Source organism: Ranitomeya imitator, chromosome 1, assembly GCF_032444005.1.
Source record: "Ranitomeya imitator isolate aRanImi1 chromosome 1, aRanImi1.pri, whole genome shotgun sequence".
Classification (NCBI taxonomy): domain Eukaryota; kingdom Metazoa; phylum Chordata; class Amphibia; order Anura; family Dendrobatidae; genus Ranitomeya; species Ranitomeya imitator.
Window position 1 is genome coordinate 1,147,909,974 of NC_091282.1, and position 25,665 is coordinate 1,147,935,638.

Sequence of the window (25,665 nt, forward strand, 5' to 3'; positions counted from 1 at the left end):
ATTAACGTGCAAACCACCCTTGGGGGTAAAGGGGTTAAGGAGGTGCAGTGACTGAACTGCAATTGTGGCATTTCTATTTGTTTTCTTATTACAGTGTTTGATGGGTTAATCATTTTTTTCTTTTGATAGATTGGATCTTTATGGATTTGGAAAATGCCGAATATGTATATTTTGTATTTCTCCAATTTAAAACTGGGCAAAGGGTATGATACACAAGTTAATTTTTTTTTCCATAATTTAATATGTATTTTTTTTTTTTTACTTTTTTTTTAGCTTCCTTAGAAAACTTGAACTTGCAATCGTTTGATCCATATCCTGCAATGTGTAATGAAAATTACTTTCTGATCATCATCATGAGACTTTGGTTGCCATGCCAACCACTTAGCTCCCCGGGATCCTGTCATGGTTGGTGTGTGGGGGAAGGGGTGATGGGAGCTGTTGCATCAGGCCATCTTTGAAGCGGTCAGCGATTGACAGTAGCATTTAAGTGGTTGAAGAGCAATGATTACAGCTCTGGTCGCTGCTGTTACAGGCAGAATCCAGCTGAATGTCAAAGCAAAGCCGGCATCTGCCATGTACGGTGCGGGCTCAACTCCTGAGCCCGTTTTCTACACCTGCACCCGATACAGGACGCCCTATTACATAAGATAATAATGGTCATATCATCTGATTCCCCATTACAGCCGGGATATAAATCAGAATATTTGGAAGAAAGTATAAAATGGACTGATAACATCCATGTGATTAAAAACGGAGAGAAGGTTGAACAAAAAGAATAATTAGCGTACCACAAGGTTTAATGCTCATAGGACACATTGTATAAAATCATATAGAATATCACTTCTGTCTACTGCAGAAATTGTTAAAAGAAAAAAAATGAAATAATATAGATGTAATAAAAGCCTCCAATGTAACACTATAATAGATAGCGGCCTCATTTACCAAAACTGTCCTTATTGCCAAAAGCAACCAATCCCAGAGCAGCTTTTATTTAGCCACAGCAGTTTCAGAGATTAAAGCTGAGCTCTGATTGGCAGCTACGGACTAGTTCCTCTGATAGACACGTTTGCCATATGAGGCCTCTGTGTCTTTATTAAAAATAATAATAATAATAATCTTTATTTTTATATAGCGCTAACATATCCAGCAGCGCTTTACAGTTTGGACACATCATCAGTTTTTATTTGCAATTTATTTTTTTCTGGCTGAAAGAAGTGTTCTTCGATGGCGTCAGCGAGATCGTTCAGTTCCTTCTTCAGCTGATTGTAGTCGCTGTGAACACACAAGCAATGCAGGGGTTAATCGTCTGTGAAAACGCAGCAAAGCAATGGCCAGGACAGAATGTACAATATTCCTCCGGTCAGGATCAGGTGGTGGACGCCCTCACGTACCTGTTTCCTGGCGCCGCACACAATTCTGCGTAATATTTAATTTTCGGCTCAGTGCCACTGGTCCTCATGGTTGCCACTCCACCATTGGCAAAGGTGAAAGTGATCATCTGGCTGCTCTTACTGGTTGGGAGAATCTGCAGGGAAGACAGAAAAAGGCCGGATAACATGGTGCGAAAGTGCAAGCGGCCAGCCACGCACATGAGACCAGTCAGCTAATGGGAATGCTGGGGGTTGTAGTCTTGCAGCAGCTACGGCGTGCAAACCTCTGCACAAGATACTGGTCAGCTAATCCCCTGACTAATAGACATGGGCACTGCCTCCCCTACTTCTCTAAGCAAAGTTTGAACAACTTGGAACAGATTAAATATTAGATATATTAACACATTAACCCCTAATAATACGCCGATGTCGGACTCCCTCCCTTAGATGTGGGCTCTGGTGGTGAGCCCACATCTTTTCCGTTTTGAACAGCTGACATGTGCCGCTAACAGTCGCGGGTGGAAACGCAATCCTCCTGCGGCTGTTAACCCGTTAAATGCCGCTGTCAAACTCTGACAGCAGCATTTAACATGTCCTTCCAGCAAGCGCAAGGGAAAATAGCCTATCGCGGGTCACCGATGGGTTGGCATGACAACCAGACGGGTATTCTGCAGACCTCTATGGTTGTCACTGCCAGATTGCTATGAGCGTCGCCCGGTGCTTATATCAAGTGAGTAATTCTGCAGAACTGATCGCGCTATGGCAGCTTCTAGTCTCCTATGGAGAATATTGAAGAATGCAAAAAGTAAAAGAAAAAAAAAAATTATAAAAATTCAAATCACCCCCCTTTTGCCCCACTCAAAATAAAACCATAAAATAAAAATCAAACACACACATTTGGTATCGCCGCATTCAGAATTGCCCGATCTATCAATAAAAAAAAAGATTAACCTGATCGCAAAACTGCGTAGTCAGGAAAAAAAAAGTAAAAACGCCGGAATTACGTTGTTTTGGTCGCGGCAACATGCATTAAAATACAATAACTTGGTGCAGATACGTTAAACGTTTTTTTTTTTTTTGCAAACAAAATTTGGATTTTTTTTTTCACCACGTAGATAACAACCTAGATATGTTTGGTGTCTATGAACTCGAAATGACCTGGAGAATCATAATGGCAGGTCAGTTTTAGCATTTAGTGAACCTAGTAAAAAAGAAAAACTTAAAACTACTGTGGGAGTGCACTTTTTTTGCACTTTCACCGCACTTGAAATTGCTTCCCGTATTTCAGTACACGATATGTTAGAACCAATGGTGTCGTTCGAAAGTACAACTCGTCCCGCAAAAAACAAGCCCTCACATGGCCATATTGACTGAAAAATAAAAATGTTATGGCTCTGGGAAGAAGGGGAGCGAAAAAGAAAGTTGCAAAACAAAAATACCTCCGGTCATGAAGTGGTTAAAATAAAGAAGCAAAAAATAAAAACTAGAGTCTGGTTGGCCCCGAAATTTGTGAAATTTGGACCTGGCTCCCCCTGCATGTTGGACAGATGTAATGCTATGACAACCTACGTGTTACTCTCCTGCCTAATCTGTAGTAATGATTCCCATTAGTGCAAACTTTCATCTCAGACCTGGACAACCCCTGAATATAAAGAGTCCCTAAATGATAATTGTAATAAAGGCTCTAGAATATTAGTGCGCACACAGAGAAGATACTCACGGCCTTGTTATCAGGCTGGCTGTCATCGTACCCTGTGGTTAGGTCCCGCACTCCGGTCACCTCAAATTTTCCACACAGTTTGGGGTACTTGGCGTCTCCATTGTAGTTTCGGAGGTTGTCAAATAAGTTTTTGATAGTAGTTTGATCATAGCATAGAAAATAGGAATTCCTGCTTATGTGGTAGCCGTACCTGTCAATGACATGATAATGATGATATCGGTTTATATGACTGATGATTATAAGGATCATTATACTGATAATGGGGGATAACAGTCAGTCTGAGATACGACGGGCATACGACACCGCGACCTGACCTGTCTGTGCAAGCATGGAAGACAGAATCGCATGCAAACATATACTGAATACCCTTAAGGGCCCGATTTATTGAGACACATTCATTCATTTCTACGCCAGTTGTCCTGGACCTTTATAATGAGGGCCTATCCTTAAGAGGAGTCATCAGTGGCTGCACCACTCGCCGCTGCCGCCACCGGGAACAGCTGATCGGTGGAGATGCTGGTTGTTGAACCCCCACAGATCAGATATCGATGGCCCCTCCTAAGGATAGATCATCAACATCCACTTTAAGGAGCAGAACATCGGGATAAGATTCCTGCACTTCCTTAATGAGTATGGCACACTATTCAATTGCTGTGCGCCAATGCCAGAGATGGGCGCCAGTCAGCGGATGATTTACAGTTTTATATTATTGTCGAAATTGACTTTTGTGGTGTAAATTAGGATGAATTTGTCAGCCATGCTTGGCCACACTGTGTCCTAGCTTGCCCACATTTCAAAATATTGGCCGAGCTAGCCAGGACTGGTGGAAAAATATCAAAAACTAGATGGTGGCCCGATTCTAACGCATCGGGTATTCTAGAATATGCATGTCCACGTAGTATATCGCCCAGCCACGAAGTATATTAGCCAGCCACGTAGTATATTGCCCAGTCACGTAGTATATTGCCCAGTCACGTAGTATATTGCCCAGCCACGTAGTATATTGTCCAGCCACGTAGTATATTGCCCAGCCACGTAGTATATTGCCCAGCCACGTAGTATATTGCCCAGCCACGTAGTATATTGCCCAGTCACGTAGTATATTGCCCAGCCACGTAGTATATTGCCCAGCCACGTAGTATATTGCCCAGTCACGTAGTATATTGCCCAGCCACATAGTATATTGCCCAGTCACGTAGTATATTGCCCAGCCACGTAGTATATTGCCCAGTCACGTAGTATATTGCCCAGTCACGTAGTATATTGTCCAGCCCATGTAGTATATTGTCCAGCCACATAGTATATTGCCCAGTCACGTAGTATATTGCCCAGCCATGTAGTATATTGCACATTCACATAGTATATTGCCAAGCCACATAGTATATTGCCCAGCTATGTAGTATATTGCCCAGCCACATATGTAACAGGTTAAAAAATAAAAAAGAAACATATACTTACCTTCCGAGGGCCCCTTGTAGTCCTGTCGCCTGGGTGCGGTGCACGCGGCAGCTTCCGGTCCCAGGGTTGGTATGAGCGCAGGACCTCGCAGAGCATCCTTAGCACCGGAACCTGCCGCTTGCACTGCCGAGGACAGGGCGGGAAGTCGGAGGGTGAGAATAACTTTTTTTTTTATTATTATTATTATTTGTAACATTAGATCTTTTTACTATTGATGCTGCATACGCAGCACCAATAGTAAAAAGTTGGTCACACAGGGTTAATAGCGTAATAGCTGCGTAACCGGAGTGCGTTACACCGCGCTCCGGTAACGCTGGCATTAACCCTGTGTGAGCTCTGACTGGATGAAAGTATGGAGCGGGCACTGACTGCGGAAAGAGCGGCCATATTGCCGCCGGACTGTGGCCGTCGCTGATTGGTCGTGGCAATGGTCGTGGGCGTTTTGCCAAGACCAATTAGCGACTTGGATTTCATGACAGACAGATGCCGCGACCAATAAATATCCGTGACAGACAGACAGAAGGGCAGCCGGAAGTGACCCTTAGACAATTATATAGTAGATGTTGTGCAGTTACATATTGTACAAACCTTTTGAGATTTTAAACAATTTTACAAAAGAATTCTGGAAAAAAAACTGCTTCATGACGTATTTGGCCCCTTTTGCACATTTGTCACACTCAAATGTTTCCGATCACCAAATACATTTTAATATTAAACAAAGATAACACAAGTAACACAAAATGCAGTTTTCAAATGAAAGTCTTTATTATTAAGGGAAAGAGAAATCCAAATCTACAGGGTCCTGTGTGAAAAAGTCATTGCTCCCCCTCTCCTCTTAAAACATAAATTAGCTGTGGTTTTACCACATAGTTGGGAAGTGGAGATCAAATTTCCTAGCCACACCCAGGCCTGACTACTGCCACACCTGTTCTAAATCAAGAAATCACATAAATAGATCCTGCCTGACAAAGTGATGTAGACCAAAAGATCCTCAAAAGTTAGGCATCATGCCACGATCCAAAGACATTCTGTAACAAATGATAAATTGAAATCTATCAGTCTAGAAAGGGTTATAGAGCAATGTTACAGAACCCCCCAGCACCAAGAATGTTATGCAGTATATGTATGTATAATAGTTTCCATGTGAAATGCATCAGTCCACAGGCTGCACCCCTGGACAAGATATTCTCTTTCTGACCTCCCCCCACCTTTGTAATTCCCACAGTAAATAGCGGCAGGCTCCGGCCCCCTGCGGCTATTGTAATGTATGTCTGGCCAGCTGTTTTCCTATTGGCCTGCCCTGTGTATCTGTGTTATATATTCTGTGTGCTGTAAATAAAGGGGTTCTTAGACTGGAAATACCTGGAGAAGCAGTCAGCTTTTATATGCTCTCATGTAATCAAGAAATCCCTGCCAGCGTCCTTCATTCAGAATCTAGCAAAAGCAGATTGGACCTCCTGAAACACGGGGTGGTACTGAAAGAGGTAGCCCAGCTTGGTAGACTCCGTTACACTGGTGGCAGACAGCGGGATGTGATAACCCTTCTACAGGAGGAAAGGAATGAATGGAAGACAAATACCAGAAGTTAAAGAGGACTACATTAAAAGATCTGGTGGAAGCCCGAGGGTTAATCGCCAGCAACAAAACAAAAGCGGATTTGATAGCAGCCATCATGGAACACGACAGTGCAGCGCCCCCCAATGTGAACGTGGAGGAGACTGAATTCCAGAGGGAGGTAAAGAACAGACTGGCGTTCTATGGCCCAAACCCTGCAGTAGAGATCATACGAGAGGTGATGGCTGATGTGCGTACTGATCTGAAGGAAAAGATGGCCGAGCAGACCAGGATAGAGCTAGCCAAGATGAAGATGGCAGAGCGGACCAAAGTGGAGCTGGCCAAGATGGAGATGGCAGAGCGGAGAGAGGAGAGTCAGCGAGCAAGGGGAGCTCTGGCCTTCGCCCAGGTACCATCAACCATAAGCCACAAAAAGATCCAGTATAATGCCTTCCGACAGTTGGGGGAGGCAGAGGAAGACATTGATGGTTTTCTGCAGGACTTTGAGCGGCAGTGTGCCCTTCATCAAGTGAAGCCGGAGGAACGGGTTCAGATTCTGGCCAGCAAGCTGACAGGCCGGGCAGCGGACGCCTATCGCACGGTACCTGATGAGGACTGTATGGACTATGAGCGGATCAAAGAAGTGATCTTGGCCCGGTATGCGCTGACACCAGAGGCATACCGCCAAAAGTTCCGCGGACTTATAAAACGAGTAACCGATACCCATGTTGAATGGGCCTGTAAATTACGGCGGTCACTGCTACAGTGGGTACAAGGGAGCCAAGCAACCTCTAAGGAGGACGTCCTCCAGCTCTTCTTGTTAGAATGATTCTTTAATGGACTAAACTCCGAGACGCAGGAATGGCTTCGGGACAGGCGGCCAATGACTCTTGAGGAAGCCGCTCGTCTGGCCGATGAACATCATGACGCCAGGAGGCCTCAGTTGTCCGGATCAAAGATGGTCACTAGGGGTTCGCCCATGGACCTGGAGGGCCCCAAACCACCGAAGATTGTAGGGGGACCAGCTAGAAACCTGGCCTACCACAGTTCCCCTGGGGCGCAATGCCACACCTGCCGTCAGCTGGGCCACCTGCAAAGACAAAGTCCCAACCGGACTCAGCATACCCAGTGGCCAAAGGCGGGAACAGCTACCTTCCGCCGGGCCGCTGTACACTGCTACCAAGGCGAAGATGACCCGGCATTGGGGGCTACAACTAACCAAAAGGTGGAAGACATTGAGGAAGTGCTGCATGAAGTAGACCCCGTGCAGGCAGCCCGGGCAGATAATCGACAACAGCATCGACAGGTCGTGTGGGTTAATGGGAAACGCATGCAGGGACTAAGAGATTCCGGAGCAACTTTGACCCTTGTGAAGCCTCATCTCGTCCGGGACCAAGAGAAGATGGACCGGACAGTGGCAGTCCGTGTAGCAGGGGGAGCCATACATCGACTGCCCACTGCCAGGATTCTCCTGAACTGGGGAGTTGGGGATGGCCTTGTTGAGGTCGGCTTGATGGAGGATTTGCCTGCAGATGTTTTGCTGGGAAATGACTTGGGGCCCATGTTGTCTGCCTTCTCGGTTGCCCCTCTGGCTGAGACATATCCTGTGACCACCCGGAGACAAGCTCGAGCTGCGGAGGCGGAATCACACTCAGAGGAGGCCCAGGTAAGACATCCCAGCCCTACACGTATTCCCATAGCCAGACACATTTCTTGGGCCACTCCAGATGAATTTAAGAGGGAGTTACTTGAGGATCCTTCATTGGAGGGATATCGTGGGAAGGCACAGGAGGGGAGAGGGGTACTGGAAGGGGAACAGTTTATATGGAAGCAGGGACTCCTCTACCGGATCACAGAGCAGCACCACGCAGGGACGAGCCCCACTATAAAACGACAGCTGGTAGTTCCCAAGAAGTATAGGCAGGAGTTACTGCGAATCTCTCATGACATACCCTTGGCCGGGCACTTCGGCGTCAGTCGCACCAGGCATCGTCTGACACAAAACTTCTTTAGGCCGGGGGTAACCTATGATGTTCGTCAATACTGCCAGACCTGTGACAGTTGCCAGCGCATTGGCAAGAGGGGAGATCGATGCAAGGCCAAATTACACCCCCTCCCCATTGTGGAGGAACCATTTAGCCGAGTAGCGGTCGATCTGATAGGGCCGTTAGCCAAACCCAGTCCGTCAGGGAAAAGGTATATATTGACAGTGGTAGATTATGCCACACGGTATCCAGAGGCGGTTGCGTTACCTAACATACTGGCAGAGACGGTGGCGGCTGCCTTGCTCCAGGTTTTCTCACGGGTTTGATTTCCCCGGGAGATTATCTCAGACCAGGGTACCCAGTTTCCAGCAGAGGTGACCAACCAACCGTGGAAGCTGTGCGGCGTAAAGTCCATTAGAAGCGCCCCGTACCACCCGCAAACCAATGGGTTGTGTGAACGCTTTAAAGGGACGTTAAAACAACTCATTGGGACTTTTACCAGGACCTACAGGGACTGGGAGAAATTCTTGCCTCACCTCCCGTTTGCCTATCGAGAGGTGCCCCAAGAATCCACGGGGTTCTCCCCATTCGGACTGGTATACGGGAGACGGGTAAGGGGACCCCTAGACTTAGTGCTAGAACACTGGGAAGGGGAGGGCATCATAGAAGGGGTACCTATTGTACCCTATGTGCTGGAATTCCGGGACCGCCTACAGGAGCTGACCCAGGCTGTACGTGGGAACATGCAGGTGGCCCAGCGGCGCCAGCGCGTATGGTACGATCGGAGGGCCAGAGAGCGCACCTTGGAAATAGGGCAGAAGGTCCTGGTGTTAGAGCCCACTAGGCAGAACAAGTTCCAAGCTGCATGGCAGGGGCCCTACCAGGTAGTGGGGAAAATAGCCGACACCACCTATAATGTCGCAGATTGTGACGACCCCTGGGTTATCCGCATGTTCCACGTGAATATGCTGAAGCCCTATCGGGAGCGACCTGAAGAGGTAGTGGCCATCTGTGCACCTGAAGCAGAGGATTTAGCCGGACTTCCCTTGCCTGATGTCTTAGGGGAGAGGACTCAGTCTAAAACATGGGACCAGGTACACTGGGGTGAAGACTTAGGTTCCCGGGAGAGACAGCAGACGGAGGAGTTGTTGAGGCAGCGACAGAGGATGTTTTCGGGGAAACCCGGGTACACTCACCTGGCACAACACAAGGTTGAGACCCAGGATCAGACCCCCCTGCGACAACCCCCCTTCCGCGTCCCTGAGTCTGTACGAGAGGGGATGCGACAAGAGATACAATAGATGTTGCGTTTAGGGGTCATTGAAGAGTCAGATAGTCCCTGGGCATCCCCCGTAGTGTTAGTGCCCAAGAAAGATGGGACTACACGCTTTTGTGTAGACTATCGTAAGCTCAATGAGAAAACAGTGACGGATGCGTATCCCATGCCGCGTGTGGATGACTTGTTAGACCGGCTGGCAGGGGCAAAGTATTTGACCACCATCGATCTATGCAAAGGCTACTGGCAGATTCCCCTTAGTCCTGATGCTATTCCCAAGTCGGCATTTGTCACCCCGTTTGGCTTATTCCAGTTTCGAGTTATGCCATTCGGGATGAAGACTGCCCCGGCGACCTTCCAGAGGCTGGCTGACCGGCTTCTGGATGGTCTCCAGGACTATGCGTGTGCCTACCTGGATGACATCGCCATCTACAGCGCGACATGGGAAGAGCATCTAAATCACCTAGAGACAGTATTAGACAGGATCCACAAGGCCGGAATCACCCTGAACCCAAACAAGTGTCACGTGGGCAAAGCAGAGGTTCAGTATTTAGGGCATTGGGTGGGAAGTGGGAAACAGAGACCAGAACCAGCCAAGATTGAGGCCATAGCCAAATGGCCCACCCCACACACTAAAACCCAGGTCATGGCGTTTCTAGGGACAGCGGGGTATTACAGGAAATTCGTTCCCAATTACAGCAGCGTAGCCAAGCCCCTCACTGATCTGATCCATAAGAACCAACCCCGCCAGGTAACCTGGACCCCAGAGTGTGAGGAAGCCTTCCGCCAGCTAAAGGACGCCCTCACCAATACCCCTGTATTGGCCGCACCCGATCCAACTAAACGTTTCCTTGTCCACACAGACGCTTCTATGTTTGGATTGGGGGCAGTACTGAGCCAAGTCGGGCCGGACGGCCAAGAACACCCGGTAGCTTACCTGAGTCGGAAACTACTGCCCCGTGAAGTGAGCTATGCGGCCATCGAGAAGGAGTGCCTGGCAATAGTATGGGCACTCAAAAAGTTACAACCATATTTGTATGGACGAGAGTTTTCCCTCCTAACGGACCATAATCCCCTAGTGTGGCTTAATCGGGTCTCCGGAGACAACGCCAGATTGCTGCGGTGGAGTTTAGCCCTACAACCTTTGGACTTCACCATCCACTACAGACCCGGCAAACAAAACGGTAACGCCGATGGACTAAGTCGACAAACGGAACTTGTACCAACCCCATAAACTTCGGTCATCCCCAAACCGATCCGTTCAGGATCAGACTGTATATGCCGATCGCGTCGCTGAAAAGGGGAGCCGTGTTACAGAACCCCCCAGCACCAAGAATGTTATGCAGTATATGTATGTATAATAGTTTCCATGTGAAATGCATCAGTCCACAGGCTGCGCCCCTGGACAAGATATTCTCTTTCTGACCTCCCCCCACCTTCGTAATTCCCACAGTAAATAGCGGCAGGCTCCGGCCCCCTGCGGCTATTGTAATGTATGTCTGGCCAGCTGTTTTCCTATTGGCCTGCCCTGTGTATCTGTGTTATATATTCTGTGTGCTGTAAATTAAGGGGTTCTTAGACTGGAAATACCTGGAGAAGCAGCCAGCTTTTATATGCTCTCATGTAATCAAGAAATCCCTGCCAGCGTCCTTCATTCAGAATCTAGCAAAAGCCGATTGGACCGCCTGAAACACGGGGTGGTACTGAAAGAGGACCTCCTGAAACACGGGGTGGTACTGAAAGAGGTACCCCAGCTTGGTAGACTCCGTTACAAGCAATCTCTCATGTTTTTGGACTTTAACGAACCACAGTGAGAGCTATTATTCACAAATGACGAAAACATGGAACAGTGGTGAACCTTCCCAGGAGTGGCCGGCTGACCAAAATTACCCCAAGAGCATAGTGCCGACTCATTCAAAAGGTCAGAAAAGTTCCCACAACATCATCCAAAGAATTGCAGGCCTCACTTGCCTCAGTTAAGGTCAGTGTTTATGACTTCACCATGAAAAAAAGAGACTGGGAAAAAATGGTCTGCATGGCAGAGTTCCAAGACAAAAACCTCTGCTGAGCAATAAGAACATAAGGCTCGTCTCAGTTTTGCCAAAAAATATCTTGATGATCCCCAATATTTTTGCGAGAATACTCTGCGGACTGATGACACAAAAGATGAACTTTTTGAAGGTGTATGTCCCATTACATCTGGCCTAGAAGTAACACAGCAGTTCAGAAAAGGAACATCATACCAACAGTAAAAGATGGTGGTGGTAATGTGATGGTCTGGGCTGTTTTGCTGCTTCAGGACCTGGAAGACTTGCTGTGGTAAATGGAGCCATGAATTCTGCGGTCTAACAAAAAAAATCCTGAAGGAAAATGTCCGGCCATCTGTTCATGACCTTAAACTGAAGCGCACTTGGGTTATGCAGCAGGACAAAGATTCAAAATACACCAGCAAGTCCACCTCTGAATGGCTTAACAAATACAAAATTAAGACATTGGAGTGGCCTAGTCAAAGTCATGACCTTAATCCGAAATTGAAATGCTGTGGCATGGACCTTAAAGGGAACCTGTCACCCCGTTTTTTCAGATTGAGATATAAATACTGTTAAATAGGGCCTGCGCTGTGCGTTACAATAGTGTAGGTAGTGTACCCTGATTCCCCACCTATGCTGCGAAATACATTACCAAAGTCGCCGTTTTCGCCTGTCAATCAGGCTGGTCTGATCAGGTGGGCGTGGTGACATCGCTCTTTACTTCCCCAGCTTTCCGTTGGTGGCGTAGTGGTGTGCGCATGTCGCAGTGACGAATCCACTGCGCGCACGTGAAGAAGCAGCGCGCGATCTGTGCTATTACCCCCTGTCATCGATGGGGGCGGCCATCTTCCTGGGGCTGCGCGTGCGCAGATGGAGTGCTCTGCTGCACGGGGCTTCAGGAAAATGGCCGCGGGATGCCGCGCGTGCGCAGAAGAGATCGCGGCGGCCATTTTCCCAAAGCTGAGTTTGCATCTTCACGTGCGCGCAGTGGATTCGTCACTGCGACATGCGCACACCACTACGCAACCAACGGAAAGCTGGGGAAGAAAAGAGCGATGTCACCACGCCCACCTGACCAGACCAGCCTGATTGACAGGCGAAAACGGCGACTTTGGTAATGTATTTCGCAGCATAGGTGGGGAATCAGGGTACACTACATACACTATTGTAACGCACAGCGCAGGCCCTATTTAACAGTATTTATATCTCAATCTGAAAAAACGGGGTGACAGGTTCCCTTTAAAAAGGCATTTCATGCTAGTAAACCACCCAATGTGGCTGAATTACAACAATTCTGCATAGATGGAGTGCCCAAAATTCCTCCAGAGCGTTGTAAAAGACTCAATGCCGGTTATCGCAAACATTTGATTGCAGTTGTTGCTGCTAATGGTGGCCCAACCAGTTATTAGGTTTAGGGGGCAATCACTTTTTCCCACAGGAACCCTGTAAGTTTGGATTTCTTTTTCTGCAATAATAGAGACCTTCATTAAAAAACTGCATTTTGTGATTACTTGTGTTATTTTGTCTAATATTTAAATTTGTTTGGTGATCTGAAAAAATATGCAAAGGAATGGGAAATCAGGAAGGGGCAACCACTTTCACACAACTGTATATATTTCCTAATCGCTTAGTAAAATATACCATGAATACTGACTATAGTGACAAGGCATGGTGCTTGCCTAGTGTCAGTGTACAACGCTGTGACATATGTTGGTGCTATACAGGAGACAATATAAGCAATCCATAGAGAACTTACTTGTTAAAAATTGCACCGAGCTGCTGAGACAGGGTGAGATTTTTGGTTGCGAGGTAGCTGGCCATTTCTGCAGCAATAACAGCAGCACTTACTCCATCTTTGTCCAAGACTAGAGGGCAGCACATGTAACCTGGAACAGAAGGCACGAGTGGAGTAATAGTCGGCATGGGGCTGACGGATCGAAGAACCTGGTCTAATGTGAGAACAGGGAACCAGCAAGGGAGTTCTTCTACACAAAGTCATAATATGCCATCTCACTAGGATTGGTGGGGTCAGACCTCCAGCCCAGCGATCCTGAGAATGGACAGCGTGGCACAGTCTGGGAGGAAGGCAGCAGTAACAAGCCAGCAGAAGAGGAGAACCTATACATGAGTTAGTGCCACACAGTCACGTCCCCAATACACAGGATAAAATAAAGATAAAATGGCCGACCCCTGCAAGTGTGGGATTAAATATCAGATCCCTAAAGATAATCCCTGGAACAAACACTGCAAAAGAGAAAACTGGAGAAACCAATGAGGAATAATATGACTTCTGCACATATGGATCCATCAGCTCTCACCTATGGCTTCCTCAAAGGCAAATAAAACAGTTTTCCCCTGGTCAATCAGGTCTTTCGCTCTATTTCCCATCCACTTAAATCCGGTCAGTGTTTCCTGCAAAGAAGAGAAGACGGCAATGAGGATATCATGTATTACAGTATAGTGGTAACTCCTAAGGGACAGAGGGGAGCCTGGGTATAGAGTACCTCAAAGTGAAAGCCTTCCTGCACAGCAATGGCTCGGAGGATCTTCGAGGAGACCGTGCTCGCCAGCATGTACACGTTCTTCACCGCACCTGGGTCTGGGTTCTGCTCTTTCCAGCACGTAAAGATCCACCAGCCGAGAAGGGCACCAAGCTCATTGCCAGAAAAGACTCTCCAATCACCGCTGACCAAGAAAAGCAATGAACACTTAGCCACAAGAAATTATTATTTATACTCAATTAATAGTTCTTATAAGACCGATTAATGGAGAATTGGCAACAGTATATGCAATAATCTGTGTATACACACACACATAATTTATTTTTTTTGTAGGCCAGTGGTGCGACGATGCCACTTGTCCAAACTGTCAAAGTCAACACCGTCAGACTCTTAAAAACCCTCAGGGCTCCGCACGTCAGTTCTTGGATCACATTGCCACCTGACTTCCTCACTTTCTACCCTGTGACATGCCCACTTATCATAGAAAACTTTAATATCCCCATCAATGGTCCCCTCTCCCAATCTGCCTCTCATGTACTTTCTCTAACCTCCTCATTTGGCCGCTCACAGTTTACTAACTCTCCTACACATGAAGACGGGAATACTCTGGACCTGGTCTTCCCCCAGCTCTGCTCAGTGTACGACTATACTAACTCCCCTCTCCCGCTCGCTGACCACAACCTTGTTTCCTTCTCTGTGAAGAACGGTCTCCTCAAACTGGGAGGGGCTAAGTTTGTAACGTTGGGGGTCGATACCGTGAAAATCAAAAATGCATGTATTATTGTATTATGAATAATGTGATGTTATTCTTAGTAAAAACCTATTTGAGTTTAAAAAAAAAAAAAGAAAAAAAAAAAAAGAATGGTCTCCTCACTTGGGATACCTCCAAATACAACACTTATAGGAATACACGTGCCATCAAAACCCAAGTAGGTCATGGACAATCTACACTCATCTTTGGCTGTCATATTCTCCCACTCCTGTCCAAACTTAGCATTGTCACACTACAATAATACATTGCAGATTGCTCTGGATAAAACAGCACCTTCAACACGAAGACCGACCTGAACTTTTTGTGTTTCCCCCCTCCACTAACCTAACTCTACCTGACATTGCAATTACCTTGGAGGGTTCAACCATAATTCCCAAGCAGCATGCCCGCTGCCTTGGGGTTATATTTGACAGAACTTTCCTTTATTCCCTATATCCAATCGTTCACTCACATGTCATCTGCATCTTAAAAAAACATACCCAGAATCCGACTTGCTGCTATCATCATTCTTCAGCAGCACACCGCTCCCCAGCCTCCTGGCTTCTTGCTTGCTGCTACCATCATTCTTCAGCAGCACACCACTCCCCAGCCTCCTGGTTTCTTGCTTGCTGTTACCATCATTCTTCAGCAGCATACCGCTCCCTGGCTTCTTGCTTGCTGCTACCATCATTCTTCAGCAGCACACCGCTCCCCAGCCTCCTGGCTGCTTGCTACCATCATTCTTCAGCAGCACACCGCTCCCCAGCCTCCTGGCTTCTTGCTTGCTGTTACCATCATTCTTCAGCAGCACACCGCTCCCTAGCTTCCTGGCTTCTTGCTTGCTGCTACCATCATTCTTCAGCAGCACACCGCTCCCCAGCCTCCTGGCTTCTTGCTTGCTGTTACCATCATTCTTCAGCAGCACACCGCCCCCCCAGCCTCCTGGTTTATTGCTTCCTGCTACCATCATTCTTCAGCAGCACACCGCTCCCCAGCCCCCTGGCTTCTTGCTTGCTGTTACCATCATTCTTCAGCAGCACACCGCTCCCTAGCTTCCTGGCTTGCTGTTACCATCATTCTTCAGCAGCACACCGCTCCTTAGCTTCCTGGCTTGCTGTTACCATCATTCTTCAGCAGCACACCGCCCCCCAGCCTCCTGGTTTCTTGCCTCCTGCTACCATCATTCTTCAACAGCACACCGCTCCCTAGCTTCTTGCTTGCTGCTACCATCATTCTTCAAGCAGCACAACGCTCCCCAGCCTCCTGGTTTCTTGCTTGCTGCTACCATCATTCTTCAGCAGCACACCGATCCCCAGCCTCTTGGTTTCTTGCTTGCTGCTACCATCATTCTTTAGCAGCACACCGCTCCCTAGATTCCTGGCTTCTTGCTTGCTGCTATCATCATTCTTCAGCAGCACACCGCTCCCTAGCTTCCTGGCTTCTTGCTTGCTGCTACCATCATTCTTCAGCAGAACATCGCTCCCTAGCCTCCTGGTTTCTTGCCTCCTGCTACCATCATTCTTCAGCAGCACACCGCTCCCCAGCTTCCTGCTTGCTGCTACCATCATTCTTCAGCAGCACATCGCTCCCCAGCCTCCTGGCTTCTTGCTTGTTGCTACCACCATTCTTCAGCAGCACATCTTTCCCCAGCCTCCTGGCTGCTTGCTACCATCATTCTCCAGCAGCTCACCGCCCCCCAGCTTCCTGACTTCTTGCTTGCTGCTACCATCATTCTCCAGCAGCACACCGCCCCTCAGCCTACTGACTTCTTGCTTGCTGCTACCATCATTCTTTAGCAGCACACCGCTCCCCAGCCTCCTGGCTTCTCGCTTGCTGTTACCATCATTATTCAGGATCACATCTTTCCCCAGCCTCCTGGCTGCTTGCTACCATCATTCTCCAGCAGCACACAGCTCCCCAGCTTCCTAGCTTGATGTGTTGCACACATTCATTATGCCACTGGCCCAATCTGTGCGATCTCCCGTGCTGAGAGCATTGGAGAAACGCAAGGGCACAGAAACTGGCCACATCCAGCAATTGGTCAGCTTCAGAGCAGTGCTTACAAGCTGTATAGCGAAGAGTTTGCAAACTTGCGTGCCTTGCCTGGGAGACTGGCCACCACTGATAAACTACAGCAGGGGCCGGTAACCTAGGCAATAAGTAGTACACAATAGAATTAATAGTAAATTGCATATTTGTTTTTCCAAGAACTTTGCAATTTTAACCATTTAAGATCTTAACAATAACCCTTTAATCTCCAAGGCTTACAAGACCTCCTCCATCTTTGCTGTTGTTGGCTCTTTTGCCGTACATCCACCATACTCTGGAAATTTCCTACTCCAACTGGTCAGACTCTTGGCCACATTCAAAAACAACCTGGAAACACACCCAACGGGTCATATATTGAAGGTTGCAGGCTTTACCTCCTACCCTCGCTTACTGCCTCTGGCCACCTCCCTTTGTAGATGGCAAGCTCTCGGGGGCAGGGTGTCAATCATTAAACCCTGTTATTGCACTTGTTTGCTACTTCATGTACTTACACCAAATTTGCACCTTGTCATATGTACTGCTGAGGAACCACAAATTCAGTTTCTACAAGGTCTGGTGACATATATCCTTCCAGTCCTGACATCAATGCTCTGCAGCCTGTGGCAATTAAGACCCAGCACTACCCAATGTGAGGAGATTTCTCAAATAATGGTCACTACTTCATGATGGACACCAAAGAGACATCCCATATGTCTACGGTGCAGCAGCGGTAATGTGGACTACAAGAACATGTATGCCCTGTGCTCGTTACCCTGTGTATACATGGTCTGATGAGCCAATCAGAGCTCCCCCTTATTAGGATTAGCATGGATGTAGTAGTCCCTACTGATAAGCAGGATATTAGAATACTATTACTTGTATGGCGGGTTAACAAAACAGGACAGCCTGGGGATTGTAGTTCCAAAACAGCTGGCTGCCCCTTTTACAGTCGCTCAGCATGGTCATACCGAATAAAAAAAAAAAATCTTTGAAGGGAGCTGAAACTCAATGTTGCCCAGCGACAGCCCCGAAACCTGAAAGATCTGGAGAAGATCTGTATGGAGGAGTGGGCCAAAATCCCTGCTGCAGTGTGTGCAAACTTGGTCAAGAACTCCGGGAAAAGCCTGACCTCTGTAATTGCAAACAAAGGTTTCTGTACCAAATATTAAGTTGTTTTTCTATTGTACCAAATACTTATTTCATGCAATAAAATGCTAATTAATTATGTAAAAATCATACAATGTGATTTGCTGTTTTTTTATTTTTAGATTCTGTCTCTCACAGGTGAAGTGTACCTACGATAAAAATTACAGATCTCTCCATACTTTGTAGGTGGGAAAACTTGCAAAACTGGCAATGTATGAAATACTTATTTTCCGCAGGGAATATATATATATAAGGTCTCCATGCTGTGTGCCGGCAGGATATCATTAATACTCGATGTGTCATTATCCTGCGGGGACTGCAGAGCGCAGCCATTCATCCTCAGGAGCGGACGTGTGCGTCACTGCGGATCTATCACACTGATTAATAAAACACGGAGCCCTGAAGATTTACATCTGCAGCGTGCCATCTCCATAACAACAATGGGGGACAGAAGAAATCACAAGCCTTCAATATAAGAACGGGGGAGAAGGGCTGCACAGAGGATGAGACTGCAAAGCATAAGGTATTATATTGAAGGGGTGGTCACTTCTAGAAATGAGCTTCGCCAGTGCCCTGATTCACCTGAGGTCTTGAGCAGGTGCCATCTGTGCCAGTGAGGGGCGCAAGCGCAGGAAGGTCCTCATGATGTTACTAGACCCAGTGTATCCCCTTCAGCAAGAGGTCGCGCTCAGGTGAGGCACACCACTGACACAAGGGTGACCCGTCAGTCTGGTGACAGGCAGGGAGTAGTGAACATATGCAGGAGAGCTGCAAGTGCAGGGTTCCGCCCCCAAAGAACTAGCAGCTCATTTGCATATGATTTAAACACTGGGCTTCTCAGAAAAGAAAATACGCAAGCTACTTACCATGGCGGTGTTATTTCAGGAGCCAATGACAGCACCACGAGAGAGAGGATCCGCCCTTCACGGACAGGAAACCTACAGACATAAAAGGGCGGTACCTCTCTCCCGCATCAGTTAAGGTACCGTCACACTAAGCGACGCTGCATCGATACCGACAACGATGTCGATCGCTGCAGCGTCGCTGTTTGGTCGCTGGAGAGCTGTCACACAGACAGCTCTCCAGCAACCAACGATCCTGAAGTCCCCGGGTAACCATCGGGTTACTAAGCGCAGGGCCGCGCTTAGTAACCCGATGTTTACCCTGGTTACCGTTGTAAATGTAAAAAAACAAACAGTACATACTTAAATTCCCGGTGTCTGGTCATGTCCCTCGCCGTCAGCTTCCAGCACTGACTGAGCGCTGGCCGTAAAGTACAGCGGTGACGTCACCGCTGTGCTCTGCTTTACGGCCGGCCGGCGCTCACCAGTCAGTGCGGGAAGCTGAAGGCGAGGGACATGACCAGACACCGGGAATGTAAGTATGTTGTGTTTGTTTTTTTTACATTTACAACGGTAACCAGGGTAAACATCGGGTTACTAAGCGCGGCCCTGCGCTTAGTAACCCAATGTTTACCCTGGTTACCAGTGACGACATCGCTAAATCGGCGTCACACATGCTGATTCAGCAATGTTAGCGGGAGATCCAGCGACAAAATAAAGTGCTGGACTTTCCCCAGCGACCAACGATCTCCCAGCAGGGGCCTGATCGTTGGTCGCTGTCACACATAACGATTTAGTTAACGATATCGTTGCTACGTCACAAAAAGCAACGATATCGTTAACGATATCGTTATGTGTGACGGTACCCTTAGTTCCAGAGCATGAGAGGACCCCCTTGGTTAGTAACACAGATACAGAATAAACTATGGTACATTTCACCATGTGAGTAAAAGTAAGATTTAAAGGAAAAACGAAAGTGTTGAGCCATCCGAGAAAGAATAGGGTAGGGAATATAAGGGTGCTGTCATTGGCTCCTGAAAAAACACCGCTACCGTTAAGTGGCTTACATATTTATTCAGTCGCCATGACAGCACGAGAGACTTTCAGAGAAGTAAGGAAGATTTAGGGAGGGATAACTGCCTCAAGCACCCTTCTCCCAAACGTGAGGTCGGAGGAGCCACCCAGATCCAATCTATAGTGATTAAGAAAGGTAGATGGAGAAGACCATGTGGCTGCCTTACAAATGTCTTCAATCGACACCTCTGATCTCTCCGCCCAGGATGTTGCCACGGCTCGAGTGGAGTGAGCTTTTATACCTTCTGGGATCTCCATGCCACCTACTGTATAAGCGAGAGTTCGCCTACCTGATCCATCTGGCTAGTGTGTTTTTAGATACTCTAAGACCCTTTCTAACTCCCTGGTAAGATATAAATAAGGAGTTATCTTTTTTCCAGGAATTTGTAACTGAAATATATTTAAGAAGACATCTTCTTACATCTAAAGAATGAAATTTATGTTCCCTATCATTAGTGGGATTAGAACAAAATGAAGGTAGGACCACCTCTTGTAACCTGTGAAATTTTGAAGCAACTTTTGGAAGATAAAGGGGATCAGGTCTCATAATAACTCTATTCTCCCTAAACTGCATGAATGGAGGTTGTCTAGATAATGCTTGTAGATCACTAACCCTTCTTGCGGACGTGAGTGCAACTAAGAGGGCTGTTTTTACCCACAGGATTTTTATTGGGATAGTATCAATAGGTTCAAATGGGGCTTGCATTAAAGCTGAGAGTACGAGATTTAGGTCTCATGGAATTATTTTTTGTTTAATGACTGGCCTGGATCTAGTAACTGCCTTGAAGAACCTGGATATCCAGTGATTGCTGACTAAGTTAGAATTGTATAGCGCCCCCAGAGCCGACACTTGAACTCTGAGAGTGCTTGTAGCTAAGCCCATTTCTAGACCCTTTTGTAAGAATTCTAAAATTTGATTAATACAGGGTTTCTGGTCAATTTGTGCTCCCGAAAATGATTGGAATTTCTTCCAAATCCTGACAAATGTTTGTCGTAGAGGTTTTCTTACTTTTTAGAAGTGTATTTACAAGATCTCGAGAAAACCCCATCCCCCTTAGTAATGACCTCTCAAATTCCACACTGCTAGGTGTAAATTGGCTACTCGTGGATGGAGAATTGGGCCCTGGGAAAGGAGATCTGGTAATTCTGGGAGAATCCATGGCAGGGTAATAGACCTATTCCTCAGCCAAGGAAACCATGACCTCCTGGGCCAGAACTGGGCTATCAGGATTACCCGGGCCCTGTCTTCCCGTATTTTCCTCAGAACTATTGGAATTAAGTTTAGAGGGGGAAAGGCATAAGCGAGACTGAAGTGCCATGAGACTAGAAGAGCGTCCACCGCATACGGGTTGTCTCTTGGATTTAAGGAACAGAATTGGTGTAGTTTTTTGTTTCCTCGGTTGGCAAAGAGATCTATTTCTGGACATCCCCATATTTGTACGATCTGATTGAAGATGGTCGGATTTAGTGACCAATCCCCTTGTCCGAGTTTGTGCGGCTTAGATAGTCGGCCATGGTATTGAGCTTTCCCTTTATGTGAAAAGCCGTAAGAGAAAGTAGGTGATTCTCTGCCATCTCAAAAAAACGATCCGCGATCTCCATTAATGAACCGGACCGCGTACCTCTTTGATGGTTAATATAGGCTACAGTTACCTGGTTGGAGAAAAGCCTGACGTGTCGACCCTGTAGGGGTATAAGAAACCTATTTAACCCCTTAGTGACAGAGCCAATTTGGTACTTAATGACCGAGCCAATTTTTGCAATTCTGACCACTGTCACTTTATGAGGTTATAACTCTGGAACGCTTCAACGGATCCCGCTGATTCTGAGATTGTTTTTTCGTGACATATTGTACTTCATGTTAGTGGTAACATTTCTTCGATATTACTTGCGATTATTTATGAAAAAAACGGAAATATGGCGAAAATTTTTAAAATTTTGCAATTTTCAAACTTTGTATTTTTATGCCCTTAAATCAGAGAGATATGTCACGAAAAATAGTTAATAAATAACATTTCCCACATGTCTACATCAGCACAATTTTGGAAACAAAATTTTTTTTTTGTTAGGGAGTTATAAGGGTTAAAAGTTGACCAGCAATTTCTCATTTTTACAACACCATTTTTTTTAGGGACCACATCACATTTGAAGTCATTTTGAGGGGTCTATATGATAGAAAATACCCAAATGTGACACCATTCTAAAAACTACACCCCTCAAGGGTCTCAAAACCACATTCAAGAAGTTTATTAACCCTTTACGTGCTTCACAGGAACTGAAACAATGTGGAAGGAAAAAATGAACATTTAACTTTTTTTTGCAAACATCTTAATTCAGAACCATTTTTTTTATTTTCACAAGTGTAAAAACAGAAATGTAACCATAAATTTTGTTGTGCAATTTCTCCTGAGTACGTCGATACCCAATATGTGGGGGTAAACCACTGTTTGGGCGCACCGCAGAGCTTGGAAGAGAAAGAGTGCCGTTTTACTTTTTCAATGTAGAATTGGCTGGAATTGAGATCGGACGCCATGTCGCGTTTGGAGAGCCCCTGATGTACCTAAACAGTAGAAATCCCCCACAAGTTGACCCCATTTTGGAAACTAGACCCCCCATGGAACTTATCTAGATGTGTGGTGAGAACTTTGAATGCCCAAGTGCTTCACAGAAGTTTAGAATGCAGAGTCGTGAAAATAAAAAATATTTTTTTTTCCACAAAAAATATATTGTAGCCCCCAAGTTTTTATTTTCACAAGGGTAACAGGAGAAATTGGACCACTAAAGTGGTTGTCCAATTTATCCTGCGTATGCTGATGCCCCATATGTGGGGGTAAACCACTGTTTGGGCGCACGGCAGAGCTCGGAAGGGAAGGAGCGCCGTTTTGGAATGCAGACTTAGATAGAATGGTCTGTGGGCGTTATGTTGCGTTTGCAGAGCTCCTGATGTACCTAAACAGTAGTAACCCGCCACAAGTGACCCCGTTTTGGAAACTAGACCCCCCAAGGAACTTATATAGATGTGTGGTGAGAACTTTGAATGCCCAAGTGCTTCACAGAAATTTATAATGCAGAGTCATAAAAAAATATATATATTTTTCCACAAAAAAGATTTTGTAGCCCCCAAGTTTTTATTTTCACAAGGGTAACAAGAGAAATTGGACCCCAGAAGTTGTTGTCCAATTTATCCCGAGTACGCTGATGCCCCATATGTGGGGGTAACCCACTGTTTGGGCGCACGGCAGAGCTCAGAAAGGAGGGAGCACCATTTGACTTTTTGAGCGCAAAATTGACTGTCGTGTTTGGAGACCCCCTGATGTACCTAAACAGTGGAAACCCCCCAATTCTAGCTCCAACCCTAACCCCAACACACCCCTAACCCTAATCCCAACCTGATCCATAATCCTAATCACTAACCCTAACCATAATCACAACCCTTACCCCAAAACAACCCTAATGTCAACCCTAACCATAACCCTAATCAAAACCCTAAATCCAACACACCCCTAATCCTAATCTCAACCCAAACCTCAAACCTAACCCTAATCCCAATACACCCCTAATCACAACCCTAACCCTAATCACAACCCTAACCTTAACCCTAATCCCAAACCTAACCCTAATCCCAAGCGTAACCCTAATGCCAACCTTAACCCTAATACCAACCCTAATCCAAACCCTAACCCTAATCCCAACTCTAACCCTAACTTTAGCCCCAACCCTAGCCCTAACTTTAGCCCCAACCCTAACCCTAGCCCTAAGGCTATTTTCACACTTGTGTCGTTTGGCATCCGTCACAATCCGTCGTTTTGGACAAGAAAAGGATCCTGCAAATGTGCCCGCAGGATGCGTTTTTTGCCCATAGACTTGTATTGCCGACGGATCGTGACGGATGGCCACACGTCGCGTCCGTCGTGCACTGGATCAGTTGTGTTTTGGCGGACCGTCGGCACAAAAAAACGTTCAATGAAACGTTTTTTTGTACGTCGCATCCGCCATTTCTGACAGCATATGCGTGGCCGTAACTCCGCCCCTCCTCCCCAGGACATAGATTGGGCAGCGGATGCGTTGAAAAACTACAGCCGCTGCCCACATTGTGCACAATTTTCACAACATGCGTCGGTATGTCGGGCCGACGCATTGCGACGGCCCCGTACCGACGTAAGTGTGAAAGAAGCCTAACCCTAAATTTAGCCCCAACCCTAACCCTAAATTTAGCCCCAACCCTAACCCTAAATTTAGCCCCAACCCTAGCCCTAACCCTAGCCCTAACCCTACCTCTAGCCCTAACCCTAGCCCTAACCCTAGCCCTACCCCTAACCCTAATTTTAGCCCCAACTGCTGTTCTCCTGCCGGCCAGCAGATGGAGACAGATGGCGGGCGCACTGCGCATGCGCCCGCCATTTTCTTTTGCCGGCGGCCAGGAGGAGCAGCAGGAGGATCCAGGGACGCAGGTGAGTATTGTAGGGTCCCCGAATCCCCCTATTTCTCTGTCCTCTGATGTGCGATCACATCAGAGGACAGAGAATTACACTTTACTTTTTTTTTTTTTTTGCGGTCGCCGGTAAACAGTTAATTACCGGCGATCGCAAAACAGATCATGCTCTTTGGGGTCTCGGCTACCCCCGGCAGCCGAGACCCCAAAGATTCTCGCGGGGCCGGCCGGCGGGCGCACTGCGCCCGCCATTTTTAAGATGGCGGCGCCCACCGGGAGCCACGAGGAGCACCGGGGGAGATAGGTAAGTATTGGGGGGCCACCTGGGACCCCTTTTCTCTGTCCTCCGATGTGCGATCACATCGGAGGACAGAGAAATTAAAAAGAGATCGCTTTTTTTTTTTTGCGATCGCCGGTAAACGGTTAATTACCGGCGATCGCAAATGCGGGGTGGGTAAAAAAAACCCCGAATCATGTTCTCCGGGGTCTCGGCTACCCCCGGCAGCCGAGACCCCGGAGAAAATCCGACTCTGGGGGGCGCTATTTACTTTTTCCACAGCGCCGTTAATTAACGGCGCTGTGGTTTAAGTACCCTTAGCGGCCGCCGTTAAAAGGCGTATCGGCGGCGCTAAGGGGTTAAAGCGCGTTCTACCGCTAACAATTCTTTTAGATTGGAAGAGGAGTTTTGTTCAGATTGGGACCATAGTCCCTGGACCCAATTATTCTCCAAGTGTGCTCCCCATCCCTTGGGGCTATCACCTGTAGTTATTAAGTAAATTTGGTATGTGTGTCCACCAACTTAACGAATGAATAGATTCAATGGACAGAGAAAATTTACTGTCAAGATGAGCTTCTAACCGACGAGAATTATGTAGGATATCCCACTGAAGCGTTCTGGTGTGATATTGAGCCCAGAGAACTGCCGGAATACATGATGTAAGTGAACCCAAAAGTGACATTGCTCCTCTTACGGAGACTAATGGATTGCTAATCATCCTGGTGGCCAGCCGTTGGATACTATCCACTTTTGAATCTGGCAGGCGACATTCCTGCTGACTAGAGTCTATGATAAGACCCAGAAATTCCTGTATTTTTAATGGCTGTAAACAAGATTTTTTGAGATTAATGATCCACCCTAATCTGTGCAACGCCGCTATCACCTTCCCTAATTGGTGTTTGCAATGTGACTCTGAATGTCCCACAATTAATAAATCATCTAGGTAGGGAATTATTAATATGTTCTGTTCGTGAAGGTGCGCCATAACCTCTACCATGATCTTAGTAAATACACGGGGTGCAACTGCGACTCCAAAGGGAAGTGCCCGATATTGAAAGTGTTCTACTGTGCCAGCAAGTGAAACCGCCACCCTAAGAAATCGTTGATGATCTACGTGTATTTGGACGTGATAATAGGCGTCTTTAAGGTCTAAGACAACCATGAAGCAATTGTTAAAGAGAAGCTTTATTGCCATCTTTACAGACTCCATTTTAAAGGACG

General features: G+C 46.9%; 1 protein-coding gene across 1 annotated transcript in view; it reads right to left on the minus strand.

The window, feature by feature from the left end:
- Nucleotides 1-779: 779 nt before the first annotated feature.
- The window catches only part of PGM2 (phosphoglucomutase 2), a 74,362-nt gene continuing 49,476 nt past the window's right edge, over nt 780-25,665 (minus strand). The window contains exons 9-14 of the mRNA XM_069744617.1: nt 13,898-14,078; nt 13,712-13,805; nt 13,150-13,279; nt 3,091-3,280; nt 1,392-1,525; nt 780-1,272 (exon numbers count right to left, since the gene is read on the minus strand). Of these exons, the coding sequence (XP_069600718.1) occupies nt 1,155-1,272; nt 1,392-1,525; nt 3,091-3,280; nt 13,150-13,279; nt 13,712-13,805; nt 13,898-14,078 (847 nt within the window). The 3' untranslated portion in view covers nt 780-1,154. The remainder of the gene's footprint in view (nt 1,273-1,391; nt 1,526-3,090; nt 3,281-13,149; nt 13,280-13,711; nt 13,806-13,897; nt 14,079-25,665) is intronic.